Source organism: Pituophis catenifer, unplaced genomic scaffold (genome assembly GCF_029215685.1).
Source record: "Pituophis catenifer annectens isolate HBS135680 unplaced genomic scaffold, rPitCat1.0.hap2 SCAF_7, whole genome shotgun sequence".
Taxonomy (NCBI): Eukaryota; Metazoa; Chordata; class Lepidosauria; order Squamata; family Colubridae; genus Pituophis; species Pituophis catenifer.
The window spans coordinates 51540003-51558665 of NW_027256887.1; the positions used below are offsets into that span (position 1 = coordinate 51540003).

Genomic DNA, 18663 nt, shown 5'->3' on the forward strand with positions numbered 1-18663 from the left:
CATGATCACACACAGCATCCGGTTCATTGTCTGCATTCTGGTGGAGATGGCTGGTTGCTACCGAAACAAAAAACAAAAACCCTGAATGACTGACCAACTGCCTGGTCCTAACATTGGTTTGATCTGTGTTTGGCTCAGCATACCCTGGTAGGTGGGCAGAATCCAGCAGCACCACTAGCAAGAGCAGACCTCACAGCTAACATAATATCCATATATACAATAATATATATGCTTCATCTGTATATGTCAAATATGACAGTAACATAAACTAGAAGAGTGATGCCAGCTCAGATATTGGCCAGATTAACAAGATCCACATCAGATGTAGGGAAACCAGAACAATCTGATAAGGGGGGTACTGGAGCAAACTATACATGGATGAGACAAGAGATCCTGCAATTGATGGTATGCTCTAGGGGTGGGTTCTACTTACCTTTACTACTGGTTTGCAACGGGGCCGCACATGTGCTTCTGCGCATGAGCAGAAGCTTCCTGATGATGTTGGGGTCGGTGGGCAGAGCCTCCCGCCGGTTTTTCTACTGGTTCTATAGAACCAGCCCAAACCGAGAGCAACCCCACCACTGGTACGCACATACATATAGAATCAAAGTCCAGATACATGCAGACATGTATGTCACATAAAGAACTCCATTCTTTCCCTAATGCATTCTGACAGGTACTATACCTCTCTATAATGGCATTGCCTGAAACAAACTGAAGCATTGCAGATGATATAACTGGAAAAAGTGTACCAGTACATCAAAAGTAGATCGGAGAGATTTGCCCTGGGGCTACTTCTAAGATGAGTGGGACATGGCAGAGGGTGCAATTGTCTGTCCTGCACATTCAGATAATAGGGCAATTGGGCAGCCTAGATAAGTAGTCATTCTGGTTAGCATGAGCCAAGGAGAATTCATTTGTTGGTTGCAAAGGGGAAAAAAGGGCCAGAAAAAAAATTATAGTCATACAGCTAACCTGAATTGCTTGAAAAGGCAACAGAATGATGTGGCTGAAAGAATGTCATGGACTATTTGATTCAGGAAAGAGATAGATAGATGATAGATAGATGATAGGATAGATAGATGATAGGATAGATAGATAGATAGATAGATAGATAGATAGATAGATAGATAGATAGATAGATAGATAGAGGCAGGAACACATTGCTAGTGTTCAGAAACAAGTATGGACTCTGTACATGAAATAGATCATCCCCCTGCATATGATAGTTGTTAAGCCTAAGATTTTTGATATATATATATAATTATATGGTAGAGAAACCCCAAGTACAGAAGATTAGGAGTTAGCATAATTAATGGACAGAGAATGCTGACTGTAGGAGGTAAAAATGGAATCTGGGTAGAAAAGAGAAGATGTGTGGGGTGGTGAGCGTAGCATCTTTTTAAAGCAGATGCATCTTTTTCTGATTTCTGTGTGAACCTGACGAGCTCATACTGTGTTCATATTGCTGCCCATTCTACAGGAAACCTGCATAACCCTGATTGGGTATCACTGATATCATTTAAGTATCAGTGCAAGTGTTCCATCTGCTTATTGTCTGTTTCATTTATGAGATATCAGTAACTTTTAAAACATGGAATATTGTCAGTGGTACTTACCAATTTTCAGACATGAATACAATTAATTTTTTCCCTTATTTTTATTTTTATAAGTGATCATATTCACTATCACCTTCAAAAATGTTCAGCTGCAAAACGTTTTCAAAATAACTCTTTTCTATTCATTCCACTACATACAGCAAGTCTTCCTCAGAACGAAACCTCAACTAAACAGATTAGGGGAAAAATGGTATTTTTTCAAAAAAAAAAAAAAAAATACAAGCAAAGTTGCTTTTTAAATGAATATTTAGAATGGTACTGCATGAAACAGCAGCAACAAGTTTTGATTCAAAGCAAAATGTAATTCAGTCATCATTGAGTTTGGGTGAAACAGAAGCATTCCATGTTTATTAACTGGCTACAAGTGTCATTTCCTGCCTTAAATAGTGTTTATGTACTTCTAATAGGCATATTTCAGGAAAATGTCCACCAGGTGCATATCTAGAACCAGCTGAACATGTTGCTTTCATTAAATTTTTAAAGGTATAGAGCAATGTTCAAGGCCAGGTGTTAGCAGTCCTAACTAACAATTACGACTGACCTTCCTTTGAAAGATGTAATATTTTCTGGACATGAAGTTTTATTCCAGATGGTTTACAAAATTAAAACCATAATACAATTAAGATAAAAATACAGTCATATGCATTTAATAGCCAGCAATGATAACCAGAGCACATTCCCAGATGCTTAAATCATGGGAGGAATGGAAGAAATTGTGCCTGGTACCTAAAATTAGACATTGGTACCATGGAAACTCTATTAGAATGGGTTCATAGTTGAAGATGCTTTTTATTTCACCTCTAACAAGAAGGGAACAGAGCCTAAACCATCCTGGCTAATGGCAAGAGGATGAGAGCTGTAATAACCAGATTATTTAGCCCTGCATGTTAGGTTTATGTGAGTTGAGTTTTGTAAACTTGAGTTCAGTAGGATTTCACTTTCACAAATAGGATGGTAGTCACAAAACAGAATATATCTAATCCCATAATACCTGCTCACTATGTCAATAGTTGTGATCATAGCATCTTTAAATCCTTGTCAAAAATATATAGGTCTATGGCATTTGCAGTCTGGATGTTAAAATATATATTACCTGCTCACATAAACTTTTCAGTTAAATTTGGAAGGGAAAGTCATTGTTGGAAACACATGTATGTATGTGTATATATCATGACTGGCCAATAAATTTTGTACATGTTGTCTACTAAAAGTGGATTTTTGGTTTTAGCTACCTTTTCTTGTTATTTAGTCCTCATTTTCATGTTCTTGTAGGTCATGAAAATATGAATATTCTTCAATGTAATCCATTACTAGTTGTAATGAAGTATGCAATGGGGCAAAGGATACGAAAGATCCATTTTAAGACATCTTTTTGTCTTGTCCCATCTATAACTTTGATTTAATTAATTTTATATTCACTGAATCAATCAAAGTCATTCTGTGAAGTAACAAAATTAACTGGGAATGAAATCTTAGCACGAGTACAATTTAGTGTGTTTTGCTTGTCTAAAAGATCTAATGTTTGGGTGAATAAAAATGAAATATTTGCCTGAAGACCAATTGATTTTGCATAGATGATACAACAAGAATTCTGTTCAGGACTTGGCTCTGTGCTCTACAGTTCCACAGTAATTATTTTATAACCAGCAAAAATGTAATATGTTTTTTTTTTTTAATTTGATTTATATGCCGCCCTTCTCCAGAAACTCAGGGCGGCTTACAATGCGTTAAGCAATAGCCTTCATACTTTTGTATATTTATACAAAGTCAGCTTATTGCCCCCACAAACTGGGTCCTCATTTCACCTACCTTAGAAAGGATGGAAGGCTGAGTCAACCTTGAGCCTTGGAGAGATTCGAACCAGCAGTAAATTGCAGGCAGCTGTGTTAATAACAGGGTGCGTAGACCACTGTACTATCAAGGCTCTTAACCTATGCATACATTTTTTTTAATGAAAAGTATATCCTGAATTAAAAGGGAAAGATTTAGTTTTGTGATGGTTACTGTTTATAATTTCTATAATTTGCTATTAAAGCATACATACATTTTTGATATGCTTATCCATCATTTTTTTTTTTGTGAAACCTGTAGAAAAATGAGTATTTCATAAGCCACCTTGCAGGCCAACAGTAATGAGCTGTGATCACAGATGGGAATGAATGATCCATCCATCTATGTTTTAAACAGGCTGGAATGATGCTCAGCTCTATCTGACATTATGTGATACAGTAATCAGCATTTGCAGGATATAAATTTTCCCCAGTCTGGTTGAGATAGTCTGAGATAAATTTTCCCCAGTCTGGTTATTTCAATTAGGGTACAATTCAAGAAGTTCAATAATACTGATACATTTTAATTATCTATAATTATTTTATTTTAAGCAAATATTCTATACATATTTATCTAGACCTAAGTCTCAATGAACCTAGTGGGCCATCCTTCTAAATAAACATAGCATTACTTTGTACATACTAAAAATTACAGTTAATAGATCTAATCAAAAACGTTCAAGAAATGACATGTGGATTCTATGACTAATCACTCTTCCTGACTGCAAGTAATGAAATAATAAATCACAATTTTGTAAAAACATTATTGAATGAACAAGCCTTGATTTTCAGCAACTTATAAACAAGTATTATCAATTACTGGATGATTCACTTGGGATTTGCATGAAGTTTGAAAAATTAACTCATGAAATTAATACTCTGATCTTCAAACTGTCCTGCCAAAGCAAATCTTACTCATTGTAGGCAGTGCCAGGTATTTTGGATCCTGAGGCAAAGATACTTTGGGTGCTCCAGTTTCATCACCTCTACCAGGTATTTTGGACCCTGGTCGAGATGCCAATCTTAATTTCATATATTTCATTTGTATTCATCTACCAAATAACTGTGAGATACACAGATACTTGATTCCAGAATTGTTGCTTGTACTTAATGGTTGTGCCATACATTTGTTTTTACAGGTTGCTCTGTTTTTATTCTAATGACATTGAATCAGTAATGGGTGTAGAAATAGTTCCAAGACTTGGCTTTCCTCCATATACAACTTCACAATGATGATTCATTTTTATTCTTTAGCATGTTTACTTGGAAATACATTCATTGGTTTAAGTGGTGCTTATTTGCTGTTTGGACTTTTCCAAACACGTATTTTTTCCTCTACAACCCTATTCTCCAAAAAGGAAGGAAGGAAGGAAGGAAGGAAGGAAGGAAGGAAGGAAGGAAGGAAAGAAAGAAAGAAAGAAAGAAAGAAAGAAAGAAAGAAAGAAAGAAAGAAAGAAAGAAAGAAAGAAAGAATTTCATGGAGCCATCTTTAGTCCACCACTAATGTTTCTGATTTTTTAATCATTTATTTTTATCTCTACAACCCTATTCTCCAAATATTTACATTGGGCATTTTTAAATAGTTGGGTCAGCTGTCAGGTAAAGCATCTTTAGTTGTTGAAAATCATTCCATTTTATATTACAGAAAAAATAACTAATCACATTTCAACATTAATGTATAGCGTTTTCTCTGTGATTGCTTTATACAGCAAAAATGGCAATGCCGTGGATTGCAAGGCAGCATACCGATTGCCTTGATTTTGTGTTAAATTTATTAATTTGCATTGATCTTTCAATGAAATCCCTTATTAAATGGACTCTGTAGATTTGGATTACTATCTCACAACCCAACCTACAATAGGAGAATATGGGAAGGGAATGTTTTATTAGGTTGCCTTGAAGTTCTGGAGGAAAAGGGTTATAACTCTAATACCCTGTTTTCCCCAAAATAAGACATCCCCTGATAATAAGCCCAATTGGGCTTTTGAGTGCATGGCAATAAGGCTTATTTCAGGGTTTAAAAAAATATATAAGACAGGGTCTTATTTTCGGGAAAACACGGTAAATCTCAGTTTCTTGGTCTCTATGCCAGAATACAGGATGGAATGGAACATAATGTAATATTATTTGGACTGAAAAAAGTTGCATATTTGTATTTTGACTAAACTACAACTGTGATGCTCTAACATGTATCAGAGCAGAGAGAAAAAAAGATTTTAAAATGGTATCATTATAACTGTAAGTTATATTATCACATCGGGGTGGGTTCTACTTACCTTTACTACCGGTTCACAATGGGATTGTGCGTGCATGCTCACTTCGCTAGCACGCATGCCTTGCTTCTACACATGCGCAGAAGCTTCTGCACATGCACCGATTGCTTCTGATAATATCAGGGTCAGTGGGCGGAGCCTCCCACCAGTTTTACTACCGGTTCTATAGAAACGGTCCGAATCGGGGGGAACCTACAACTGTATCACATGATATAAAAAATGTCACAGTAAGTTACATCTTTTGATACACATATTTCCATTCATAATATCACTAGTGTGCTGTAAATAGGATCTTATGTTTTGAGTAAAAAAAAAGAAATAAAATAGCCATCTAACCAAATTGCCACAATATTCCTTGCTTGGTTTATTTTATTGAAATAAATTCTGTTTGTTCTGGTTTAATTCTTAAATAAACATGTCTCACACATCAGAACTTCCACCTTCTTTAATTTTAAAAATATCTAACATGGTTACAGTGGCACCTGATCCTTTGAAAAGTAAAGGATTCATTCTGTCAATTCTGGAAACACCACATGACGCCCGGTCAGATGAATATTACAGAAAGCCCAAACAAACAAACAAAAGCTTTACTTGGCAAAGATTATAGAATCTGGATTTTGTCTTAGAACAGATGAGATATTATCTCGGGGTGGTCGGAATTAATATCTATCCTTCTAATGTTCAGATTACTTCTGGTTGCTATGGATCTTGGCAGTCACAGCAACCTTTACAGAGAGGAGCAACTATTTAGTCAATGTGCCCAAGAAATCTAATGGCTCCACTTGATATCCAAGGCCCTGGTGGACACCTCGACCAAGGCTTTGGTCTGTCACTGGAATACAATCTCTCACTAAAGTAGCACTGATTCCGGAAAGATCCTTAGTTTACTGAAGAGCTATGCAAGCTGAAAAAAAGAGCAATCCTGGTAAAAAATAATAATAAGTAAATCCAATTTAACTCAAGCAGGAACTCAATGACAGTAGGAGTATCAAAACAGCAATATTTTTCTGTTTTTATTACATTTGTGAATTGCTGCTTGGTGCGTCTTTTCAAAGTACTCTTTTAGGTAGGGATGGGCCAGAAGATAATTTGTTCTGTAAGACATTTATTTGGCATTTGGAGGATCAAATCATTCATTTACTCAGAATTGGATGCCATCTGTACAGGTTTGATAGAAGTAAAAGAGACTACACATTTTGAGATTATATGGGATGACTTTCATCTTGTTGATCCTGAGGAACTAGACTGCTGTCAGCCTTATGAGGTAGTCCAGACAGGAAGCATGACTGATGAGCTACTTTATTATACTTTATTGTAAGGCTACATTAACTTGGAGGTCTCCTTCCCAGTCACCTTTACAGCCCAAGAAACTTAGGGAGGGTCCCTTCTGATATATTTACTATGATCATATTTCCTTTGCAAGCTGAGCTGCCTCATGTCTGACTGTTCACTGGACTCTCTGTGGCTCTTCACTTGTCTCCTGAGGTCATTCTTGTATAGTATTACAGCAACCACCTGTGAATTGGATTCTTTCTCTTAGCATGTGGTTGTGGATTCAGAAACCAAGTGAAATAGGTATCCTCCATTTTTTGTTTGCGATAAGACATGAATAACCATCATGCTGAACCAATGCATAATCTCAGGAAGCTGTAGTTAAGAGACATGGGGCTTTTATACAGCTTCATCTTGTGTGATTTTTTTTTAAAAAAATCTTTTTCTGAGTCAGGAGGCCCTTTTATAGTCACTTTGTTCTTGGTCACCACTCATGACTATTTTAGTGTCTTTTACTTGGAGCTGCTCATGAAAACCTCATGAAAGCTACAGCAATAAGTAGTGACAGATTTGTTAAGGTGGTGTGACACCATTTCTTGTAATTACATTTGATTGTTAGCTATTCTTCTCCCAAATAAGGGCACTTTTAGTCCTTATTATCTCTTTAATGTGTCATCAGAGCAATAGTATTTCTCGATGAGGCTTTTATGAGCAATCACCTTATCTATTTTATTTGACAAGAACAAGAACAGGAAGTTTATAGACTGTTGATGGGTGACACCACGAGCCTCCCGTTACGGATGCAATCTTATATTTTTTTCTCATTGGCCTTCTCGCATGCATGCAACTTCCTAAGCATGTGATCATTTTCAGGTGAACATATGGATGCCATCCCAACCCTTTAGAGGAAAAACTAAATAGAGATGCCTTCTCCCAGCACCACAACTGCACCTCTGAAATATTCCCAAACATGCCACCAAAATGTGGTGACAAAATACCACTCTGTTAGAGAGAAGTTCCCTGAGGATGGGCTCCAGCACAAGTCCATAAGCTTGGAAGACTAAACTTCTGATCTGAGTGACTGACCCAGATTGGATCCTGCAACGTTATCCTGGGACACATTTGTCTTCATTCATGACAAAATACCATATTTTGTACAGGGCATTGTGTTCAGAGCTGTTTTAAGAATGGTAATGGGAACACAAAGCTTTCATGCTGCCATTCCCACCTTTAACCCCAGACTCAAAATCAAAGGAACATTTGCCAGGTTTGTGCCCCATCCCTTTTGGCAATATAATATCCCTGTAGGCTACTTGCAGCTCACAGAAGATAAATTGCAAGCCCTAATCCAACAGAAGTTATCTGCACTGGTTTTGATATCCTGTATCACTCCCTCCCTTTTCTTTATGCCTTTTGTAGAAATAATATTATCTTCAAAGGATAATCAGATTCTTTTCCTGCTTTAAGATTAGCCGGATCTTCTTGAAGATAATCTCTAAGATAATGTGATTCTCTATAATACATTTACAACACAATCCATCCTTACAAATCTATTCAGAGATAAAGTCCACTGAGTTCAAAAACCTTTAATCACTGTTCTATCTCCAGATTCTTTGAGGTGAGGAGGTAGGGATATTCTATTACAAAGTTTCATTCTATTTAATCTTAATAAATCATATTTTCTGGACATCTTTTTCCTGAAGTTTAAATCATGAATGTTTCTCATGTATCACTTATATATGAATGCTGCATGGAATTTAAAAACATGTAGGCTATCAGAAATATAGAAATAGAAACGAAAAACTTTTCATCAGTACGTTACAGAATAACAAACTGAAGTCATTGCTTCTTGTTTCCCATGTAGGTTCAACAGTAAACTATTTCTAGAGAAGCTGATATTGTTCTCATACTGCCATTCTGCCCCCTAATGGAAGAAAAATAGAAAATGAAGAAACTTTATAAAGTAAGGAAACATTTCTTTATTTCAGTATCTATCTACCAAGGTTTAGTTTAGTTTAGTTTAGTTACCATTGCAGGCTACCAAATATTAATGACCTATTCATTAAGTTCTTTTTTTAATGAAGCTATTTGGATTTTATGTAATTTCTACTTATTTCGCAAGAAAGAACATATAAAGTTCTTTATTGTCTGTTTTGCAGGCCAAATTTTAAATCTTATTTAAAACATACAGAAATTTCAGTCCTTGCCTGATGGACTATCCCATTAAACGCTGTACAAAGACATGGATAGGTGCTATATTTAAAATGGGACAGCAAACATTCTCTCCCTATCAAATAATTTAAACAGCACAGTTCTTAAAACCAATCTATATGATTCTGCATTTTAGGACACCAAAAACATTCAGCTTTCAATGGTTATGCCATTTCTGAGAGAAAACTACTGGTTCTATTCTTTGTGTGATTGCTCAGCATTGCCATATATGGCACATTTATATCCAAAGGAAGACCTAAAAGTGTTTTAAATAATGAATGTATATAAATGTATGTGCATATATTCTTGTAAGTAAAGTGTGCGTCTCTCTTCAATCAATTATTGTTTCATTAATCAACTATTTATATCTAGCTTTTTAACCCATCAAATATCCAAAGGCACTTCCAATCTAAAATCAAGTATAAACAATTAAAAGCTGAGTTAAAACAATTAAAGTATTAGCAAAGAAACTAAACAGCTTGAATGAAGAGGAAGATAAATTTCTGTTCAGAAAGCAGAGTGGGAACTGAACTCATCCAGCATTATTTACTTGGAGCATCTATGTGTCACTTCCAGGGCATGGGGTTGCATCTTGAAAGATACGCATTTGAGCTTTAGCTACCTTTCCACCGATAAACTGAATTATTAAATCCTGTGTTTGGTGCGCACAGTGCTTAGGATGACTTTAGTCAATGCTTACTGGAATGTAGTCTTGGAAAATAAAAATAAGTTATATCTATAAGTAGCAATCAGCAAAATATTGTTGGATATCCAGGGACAAAAATGATGATGATGATGAGGAGGAGGAGGAGGAGGAGGAGGAAGCTCATTTTCACTGCACCAATTTTATCTTCCCTAATCTGATTATTTTCAAATGTATAGGACCCTCATGGTCTCTGACTATGAATTCTTAAGAATTGCAATCCCAACATTTCTTCTGAATGTCATTTTGGTTTGGTCTCTTGCATAAGTTGAAATAAGTAAAGAAAGAATGACATAAGAGCACATTGCAAAAATATTTATTTTAGCTAAACAAATACTATATTTCTCAAATTTTTTTTTTTTTTTTTTTTTTGCTTTAATTTATATGCTGCCTTTCTCCGGAGACTCAGGGTGACTTACAATGCGTTAAGCAATAGCCTTCATACTTTTGTATATTTATACAAAGTCATCTTATTGCCCCCACAATCTGGGGGCAGATTCACCTACCTTTGAAAGGATGGAAGGCTGATCAACCTTGAGCCTGGTGAGATTTGAACTTGCAGTAATTGCAAGCAGCAGATGTTAATAACAGTGCTTTAGTCCACTGTACTACAGGCTCTTAAATTCTTTTCCTGATTTACATGAATCATAGAAACAGCTAACTGATTTATACAGGTGACCTGTGATGGGCAGGTGACATTTAATTTACTCTCATTAGATTCTTTATATTAGCCTTTTCCAGCCACACATCCCTCACAAATCACAAATCCTGCATTCCCACTTGGAGGCAAAGATTTTAAAATCGGGGGCAACTGGTGAGACGGTCCTTTTTGCGCCGTCTGTCTCACACACCCTTGCCCACTTTCTTTCTGCTTCAGGAAGTGTGAAGCGCAGCGCAACTAATGGGGGAATCGCGTCAGTTTCGCTCCGAAGAAGAGGAGGAGGAGACGGAGCAGGCGGGCTTGGTTAAATGAGAGCGGCTGCGTTCGTGACATCACCCTTCTCTGCTTGCTTATATACTTAGGGGACATCCGGCGCTTCCTTTAGGGTCCAGTTCTTTAAAAATCAGCTCACGGCAGCAGCTCTTTTTTTTCCTGCCCGACTCTCTCTCTCACCCAGATAGCTTGCCTTTTTGTATATGGACTTCACTTTATAGAGAGAAAAGGGAGAGAGCGAGTGGATGGCAAGAATGGTGAAGATGCAGTTGGTGTGCGCGATGCTGCTGGCGTCCGCTTCCTGGAGCCTGGCCTCAGGTAAGCTCCCAGGTGCGCTCTCTAGCTCTCTCTTTTTTTGGCACGGCTTCCCTTCCGACTGGGAGAAGGATTTGGGCTAATCCCGCGGTGCTGCTACTATGGGAGGAGTTTGTGTTGTCCAATGCAGGGAGGCTAATGTCTGGTCAATTTAAAAAAAAAAAAAAGTTAGCTTCAAATATAAAATATAAACCAGTTCTAGGATAATTGCTTTGAGAGAGAATCTGGTGGATTAAAATGTGAGGGACAAATGAGAGTTTCTGAAAAGCGTTTTTAATCGGTTCGTTTATCAGCAAATTCACCCTAAAAAAGAGGTGAATTGTATCTCAACAGCTACCTACTCTCTTTCTGAAGAGGTTCTTTGGGGCAGATCATCCTGGGACAGGGACTGCATTTACAGACTTGTTGAAATGCACCTGTAGGTTAGCACAGGGAAGAGGAAATTCTATACTTTCAGTCTCTAGGTTTTTGGATTCTGTAATGGACTGTAGAAACAACCTTGAAGAGCAGGAGGAAGAGCTGCAACCAAGACAACCATTAAATAAAAAGAGGCAGAAATGTAATTTGAGAAAGTATCTCAGACTTGACCCTCCTTAGTTCTCTTCAAAATAAAGTGTGTGTGTGTGTGGGGGGGGGAGACATTCAGACTTGCAAGATTCTGTTCCTGTTGTTTTATAACAAAAGTAGCATTAGCATTTATGACTTAGGTTGCATGAATTAGTCTAGCTATATAAGGGATTAGTTTCCTACTCCGATCTTTGACTTTTTCAAATGGAGTTTGTGGCATAGAGGCTCACAGTTCATCATACACAGATCCTCATGGACCAGTTTTTCCTAGCATGTTGGAACTACAAATTGTAGCATTCTGTGAGTTGTTACCCAGCAATTATGAAATGCATTACATGGCAGAAGGCTGATAAACAGAATCCAGACCTTGGGAGATGTGGGTGTACAAGGTTCATTACACAGCTATATCATGACAAGATGAATTAAATGTCACAAGTGTCTAGACTGAGTTTGGAATTAGCAGGGGAAAGAAATGGAGTCAATAGTGCCCCCTATGTGTATAATAATACAAATCTACTGTAGATCTGGAATCTTGATACAAAGGAACAAGAGTTGTGCCAAGGCAATCAATCTTTATATTTTTAGGTTAAAAAAATGCATACAATTTTGTGCAATGTTTTGGAAAAATCATATATATATATAATATATATATATATATATATATATATATATATATATATATATATATATATATATATATATATATATATATATCTCCCACTAATAAAATAGTTATAACAGTGATCTATACAGAAATAATTATGATAATGAATACCATATTACTGCAAAGACATTTTTTTTTAAAAAAAATGTAGGGATGTTTTACAAAACAAACAAACAAACAAACAAACAAACCCACCTGGCCCCAAATTGCAGCTTTTCCATATATTTATTGCAGAATCTTGAAATTCATTAATGATAATGTTAAAAATCAAAAAAGCCTGAACTGTTATTCTTCTGAGTGTAAATGAATAACTTTAGGTTTGGTTAAAGTAGGAGATATTTCTACATAATGATATATGAGCAAATATTTATTGCAATATAACTAAGCTCATTCCTCCTTAAAGTTGTTCTTTATACACCAATAATTATTGGACTATGTATTTGCTTGCTATGTATGTACTTCTAGTAGTCTATAACATGCATCCATACCTCCCCCACAAACATATATACTTTCACATACATGCATCAAGGGAATAGAATAGAATAGAATAGAATAGAATAGAATAGAATAGAATAGAATAGAATAGAATAGAATAGAATAGAATAGAATAGAATAGAATAGAATAGAATAGAATAGAATTCTTTATTGGCCAAGTGTGACTGCGCACATAAGAAATTTGTGTCCGGTGCATAAACTCTCAATGTATATGCAAACCACAAAGTGATAAGTTATACATCATAAATCATAAGATACAACCATAATTATAAGATACAAACAAGTGATAAATCATAAGATATCAAAAGGAGAAGGTAGTAGGAAAGATGAGAAAGTTGAGAAGATGACCAGGATAATAGCAATATAGCCTATTACATGGGTAAATATAAAAAACATTGTTCTCTTTATAATCTGCTTCAAAAATCAGTACAAGTAAAATCATAGATTAAAATTTAAACTTTTCCAAGTGGAATATAAAATCTATAAATAAGTTTACACAACACTCTTGAGATTCATATGCTTATGCCATATACACTCATTTTTGCCTATTTATTTGGGCATTTTAATGAAAATCATAATTTAACGTACAGTTGTAATGAACCTATTAAATTTTTTATAAATCAGTCAGGCCTCAGATGTGTATTTTTGTACTAAGTGATGCCTGCTAAATTTTGTTTCCAGAGAATATTTTAGAATTAAATATATTTTTTATATTTATTTATTCCAATCCAATATATTAAATAATTCTACTTTTAAATTTTAAATTTAGCTGTAACTCATTACTAAACTCCTGGGTAGTTTCAAATATTTGTGCATCATAACAGTCTAAATCAATAAGCAAAGCAATAGTATTTAATCTTTGTTTTGATAGACAAATAATGCCTATGTTTGTTGAGGGCAATGTATCTATTTCAGCTTTTTAAATTTCTATGCTTTATTTTAATAACTGTTCTAAATACAACCCTGAGGATTAATGTAGTCATATAAAAATATAGTTATATGACCACAATTAGGACAAAAGGAGCTTTGTTCTTCATTGTTTGCAAATTGTGAAATGATTATTAGTATAAATCAATGATACGTATTACAGTATATTGTGATTCTTTGAGTTGGATCACAACGGACACAATCCAGGCATACATTCTTTCAAAATTTATTGATCCAAAGGATCAGATTAAATGAAAATCCATAAAATGTTTCAGGAAAATTAATGGCAGTATTAGTGCTAACAACTTTGCTGTGGTCCCTGAACATTGGAGGAGCAGTTATTTTACTGAGGTTCTGAGAAGTCCTGATTTTGATGATGTTTATTATAAGAATTAGTCAATGTGTGAACTGTAAAACAGTCTCATAAATATGTTTAACTTTTTCTCAGTAATATTACAGTTATGTGTGTAGTTTTTCACTTCACTCTGATGAAATATATTTCCATAATATCATTTCTGGATCCTGTCCAGATAACTTCCCCTAATCCCCGTGTCCTATTTCCTGAGCTCTTATGTTCGGAATTCTTTGTCATTAGCATTTGAAGGATTTGTTTTACTATAAGGACTATACAGTAATTTGGATTCAAAGTGGGGAAATATGTTTCAGAGCATGCATGGACAACACGTTGCACCTGTTGGTAACTCCTTAAGAGCTCTCTCTAAGGGCTCATGCATGGTCCTTGGGGGGGGGGTTTGAGGGTGATGGAATTGATTTAAGGCAGTGCCTATGTTTTCAGCGTGTGCATGCTTATATATTCCATATCATAGTTTCTTCTTCAAATCTGGATCACTGGATAACCCTGAAAAACAGATCCATTAAGCATATTATTTCTCATTCCACCCTTACAGATAGTTTTTAAAATACCAGCACCTACCGGTACATTTTGATTTATTTCTTTTATTTTTTCTGATAATTAAGATTAAAAATATCTTAAAATATTTTTTATTTATTTTCCCTACTATCTTGGCAACATTTTATTTTTTTAATAAAAGATAATGTTTTATGCTTTTTGTGGGGCATTTATACTATAGTGCCCATTTATATTATAGTACCTTTAAAGTGCATTGATATTTTTTAAAGAGACAGATTTTACCACTGGTTTCCATGAGACAGTGACTCTATTTTATAACATTGTTTTACATTACAGTACTGTTTTGAGGATGTAAACTTGAAATGCAAGATAAAAGCAATATATTAGTCATATTGTATACATTTATGAGCCATTTACCATTTGCTATTTTTAAATTAGGAATATATTGTTTATTACTTTAGTTGGAGCCCATCCAACTAAAGTTACTAATGACTTGGGTCTATTGAAATACATGGAACAACAAGCAGCAGCAACAAATCACAAGAGTTCAGCTATTTGTATCAATGGACTTATTTTCCATGTATCTAGGACTATTATTTTATCATTCACAATTATACTCAACTATAGAGTTTAGATGATGATGATGATAATGATGATGATGATGATGATGATGATAATTAGATAAAAATAGTTTCTGTTTTAACATATCATCCTTCTTTTATTAAGACATTCTTCAAGTCCTTCTAACACTGAACATTGAAACGACCAGGAAATTCAATTAAACTCACTAAAACTTTAAATCTCTTTTCATGCTACATATACTTAAAGAGCTTCTTTTAAATATATACAGTACATGCTGTCAGTGCAGCAGTATCTTAATTTAGAAATTAAATTTAATTTCATAATTTTTGATCACTATTGGTGATCAGTTCTTTAAATGTTTCAGTTGACCAATAATAAGCTGTTTGTTTTTTTTTTAATTTTTTTAATTTTCATTACTAAACATATTTTTTTCCAATGAAATGGCATAAATTAACAAGCATATATTAAAGAAAGGAGCACTTGCCAAACATTTATTTTAGTCAGTTCTTAACCTAAAATTGTCTTTCAGGGATATTTCTAAATTCTATATGTGAAATCCAAATGCTAGTGATTTATAATTCAATAGTTAACATATGTTTTTCTTTAACTTGCAGATTCAGAAGAGGAAATGAAAGCCTTAGAAGCTGATTTATTGACTAATATGTATACATCAAAGGTAACACTTTTTTGTCCCCCCCCCACTTCTAGGATTCAGGAATACTCATAGCAAATGTATATGTTTAAATGTATAATAATACTACACATAAATGTTGAATATAAGAAATAAGAAAAAAGGGCCCTTAAATCAAATGCAATAAATAAGAACAAGCATGAATAAAAAGACAATGCGAAATAATATTTTATTCTTTGTATTATGGATACATTGCTTAACTAGCTAGCACATTCCCACCAGCAGGCAATTATGGGATAATGTCAAATTATTGGCAGAAGTTATATTTCTAGACAGAATTTGCTTGATAAAAACTAGGTTAACCTTAAGTCACAAAGCAATAGCTTTTCTTATAGTACCAATCGACCACATCAAAACAATCAAACCATTACAAGGAATTATTAAGTGAGATACCCCAAGGTTCTCTCTTAGGCCCAGTACAGGGATTCCTCCACTTACAACAGTCCATTTAGTGACCGTTCAAAATTACAACAGCACTGAAAAAAGTGATTATGACCATTTTTCACAGTTATGACCATTCTAGCATCCCCGTGGTCATGTGATCAAAATTCAAACACTTGCCAACTAACTCGTACTTTTGAAGGTTGCAGGGTCCCAGGGTCATGTAATCACCTTTTGAAATCTTCTGACAAGCAATGGGGAAACCAGATTCACTTAACAACCATGTTACAACTGCAGTGTTTCACTTAACAAATGTGACAAGAAAGGACATAAAATGGGGCAAATTCACTTAACCACTGTCTCACTTAAAACATAAATTTTGGGCTCAATTGTGGTCAAAACTTGAGGACTACCTGTACTTTTCAACATCTTCATAAACAATTTAGATGAGGGGAGAGAAGGGGAACTCATAATATTTGCAAATGACATTGAGGTGGGGGGAATAGCTAAAACCTTAGAAGATAGAGTCAAGATACAGAAGAATCTTAACAGGTTTTTTGACACATAGCCCCTTCCAACAAAATGCAATTCAGTGGTGAGAAAAAGCACTTAGGCAAGAAAGACCAAATGCACAAGTATAGAATAGGTGGCTCAACAGCAGAAACCATGAGCGGGATCTAGGAGTCCTAAGTGGATAACCACTTAAGTATCAGCCAACAGTGTGCTACAGCTGCCAAAAGAACCAATGCAGTTTTGGCGGCATCAACAGAGGGATATTATCAAGGTCACATGAAGTATTAATACCACTTTATACTGCTTGGTAAGACCACACTTGGAATATGGCATCTAGTTTTGATCACCACTATAAAAAAAAAAGATGTTGAGAGTCTAGAAAGAATGCAGAGAAGAACAACAAAGATGATTGGGAGGCTGGAGGGCTAAATCATATGATGAATGGTTGCAGGAACTGGGTTGTCTAGTCTAACGAAGAGAAGGACTAGGGATAACATGATACCAGTCTTCTAATATTTCAGGGGCTGCCATAGAGAAGAGGGGGTGAACTTCTAACCAAGGAGAGAGCTAATTTAGAATTAAGGGGAAATTTCATGACAGTGAGAAAAATTATTAGTGGAATGGATTGCCTCCAGAAGTTGTGGTGCTCCATCACTAGAGATTTTTAAGAAGAAAGTGAACATCCATTTTTCTGGAAGGATATAGGGTCCCCTGCTTGAGCAGAGGGTTCAACTTCCAAAATCCCTTCCAACTCTGTTAATCTGTTAACACAATACATTTGTGTGCAACTGAATTTTGATGTCCCTCATATTTGATCAAATCACCTCAGATTCTCAAAGATTCAAAATATACAACATATGCCTTGACAGGCATATATTTCCCCACTTCCCAAATCATCTAAATACTCTTTAATCTGTGATTTGAGAATGTAAGCAAATTTTCAATATTTTGCTGTCAAAAAAATTATTGCATAAACATGAAATCCTGTTATGCAGCTTGTTATATTTTTCCAGGAATAAAAAAAGAAAGAAATGATGTATTTCCTCTAAATGTTGGTAAAATGCAGCCAATATTATTGTTATTTTAGGTTCATCACTGAAAATTCAGATGACCATTATTTATAACTTTTACTTCATTGCATATTTCTGTAATATCATAGTCTGCATCCAGTAATGGCACTAGTTATGCTAGAATCTGCCATTACTCCTCTTATTCTAAATTGAATAAATGCCATCTCTTTTTCTCTAGGCTTATTACAAAATAAGATTTTTTTCCTGGAAAACATAAAGCATTCACTAAATTCACTGGATTAGTAAGAAATAAAATCTCAGTTTCAAGCCTATAATACTAAAATCCAGATAATGGGCAGGGCAACTGATAAATCAATCAAGTTGTTCTGTTGCAAACCATCAACTAAAAATCAAATTACACCCTTCCATCTTCATAGTTTCATATTAATACAATATTATACACGAGGAAATAGCATTCTTTCATATAAGAAATGTGAACACAAGTGCTAAGAAAACAAATGTGATATGTGGTTAGATTTATACAAAATTTAAAACAAAGAAACAACAACAAAACACCTTAAACCCATAGGAAATAACTATACATAGATGCCCTATGTTTTGAAGGGCAACAAAGAGCCCCAAAAGATACCAAGAATTCATCTTTCAAGGTAGGAAAATTGATTGAGCTGATTTTTTTAAGGTTTCACAATCTATGTTCTCAGGTACTTAATTATTTTGGAGAGCTCTGCCATTAGTATGTAAATGACTGCATGGTAAATTGGATATTTAAGTAATAAGTGATCTGT

The 18663-nt window shown here is 34.9% G+C and overlaps 1 protein-coding gene across 1 annotated transcript in view; it reads left to right on the forward strand.

Moving 5' to 3' along the window:
• Positions 1-279: 279 nt before the first annotated feature.
• NTS (neurotensin) overlaps positions 280-18663 on the forward strand; it is a 29964-nt gene continuing 11580 nt past the window's right edge. The window contains exons 1-5 of the mRNA XM_070947884.1: positions 280-405; positions 1276-1342; positions 11063-11159; positions 11579-11715; positions 15877-15938. Coding sequence (XP_070803985.1) covers positions 280-405; positions 1276-1342; positions 11063-11159; positions 11579-11715; positions 15877-15938 — 489 coding nt within the window. The remainder of the gene's footprint in view (positions 406-1275; positions 1343-11062; positions 11160-11578; positions 11716-15876; positions 15939-18663) is intronic.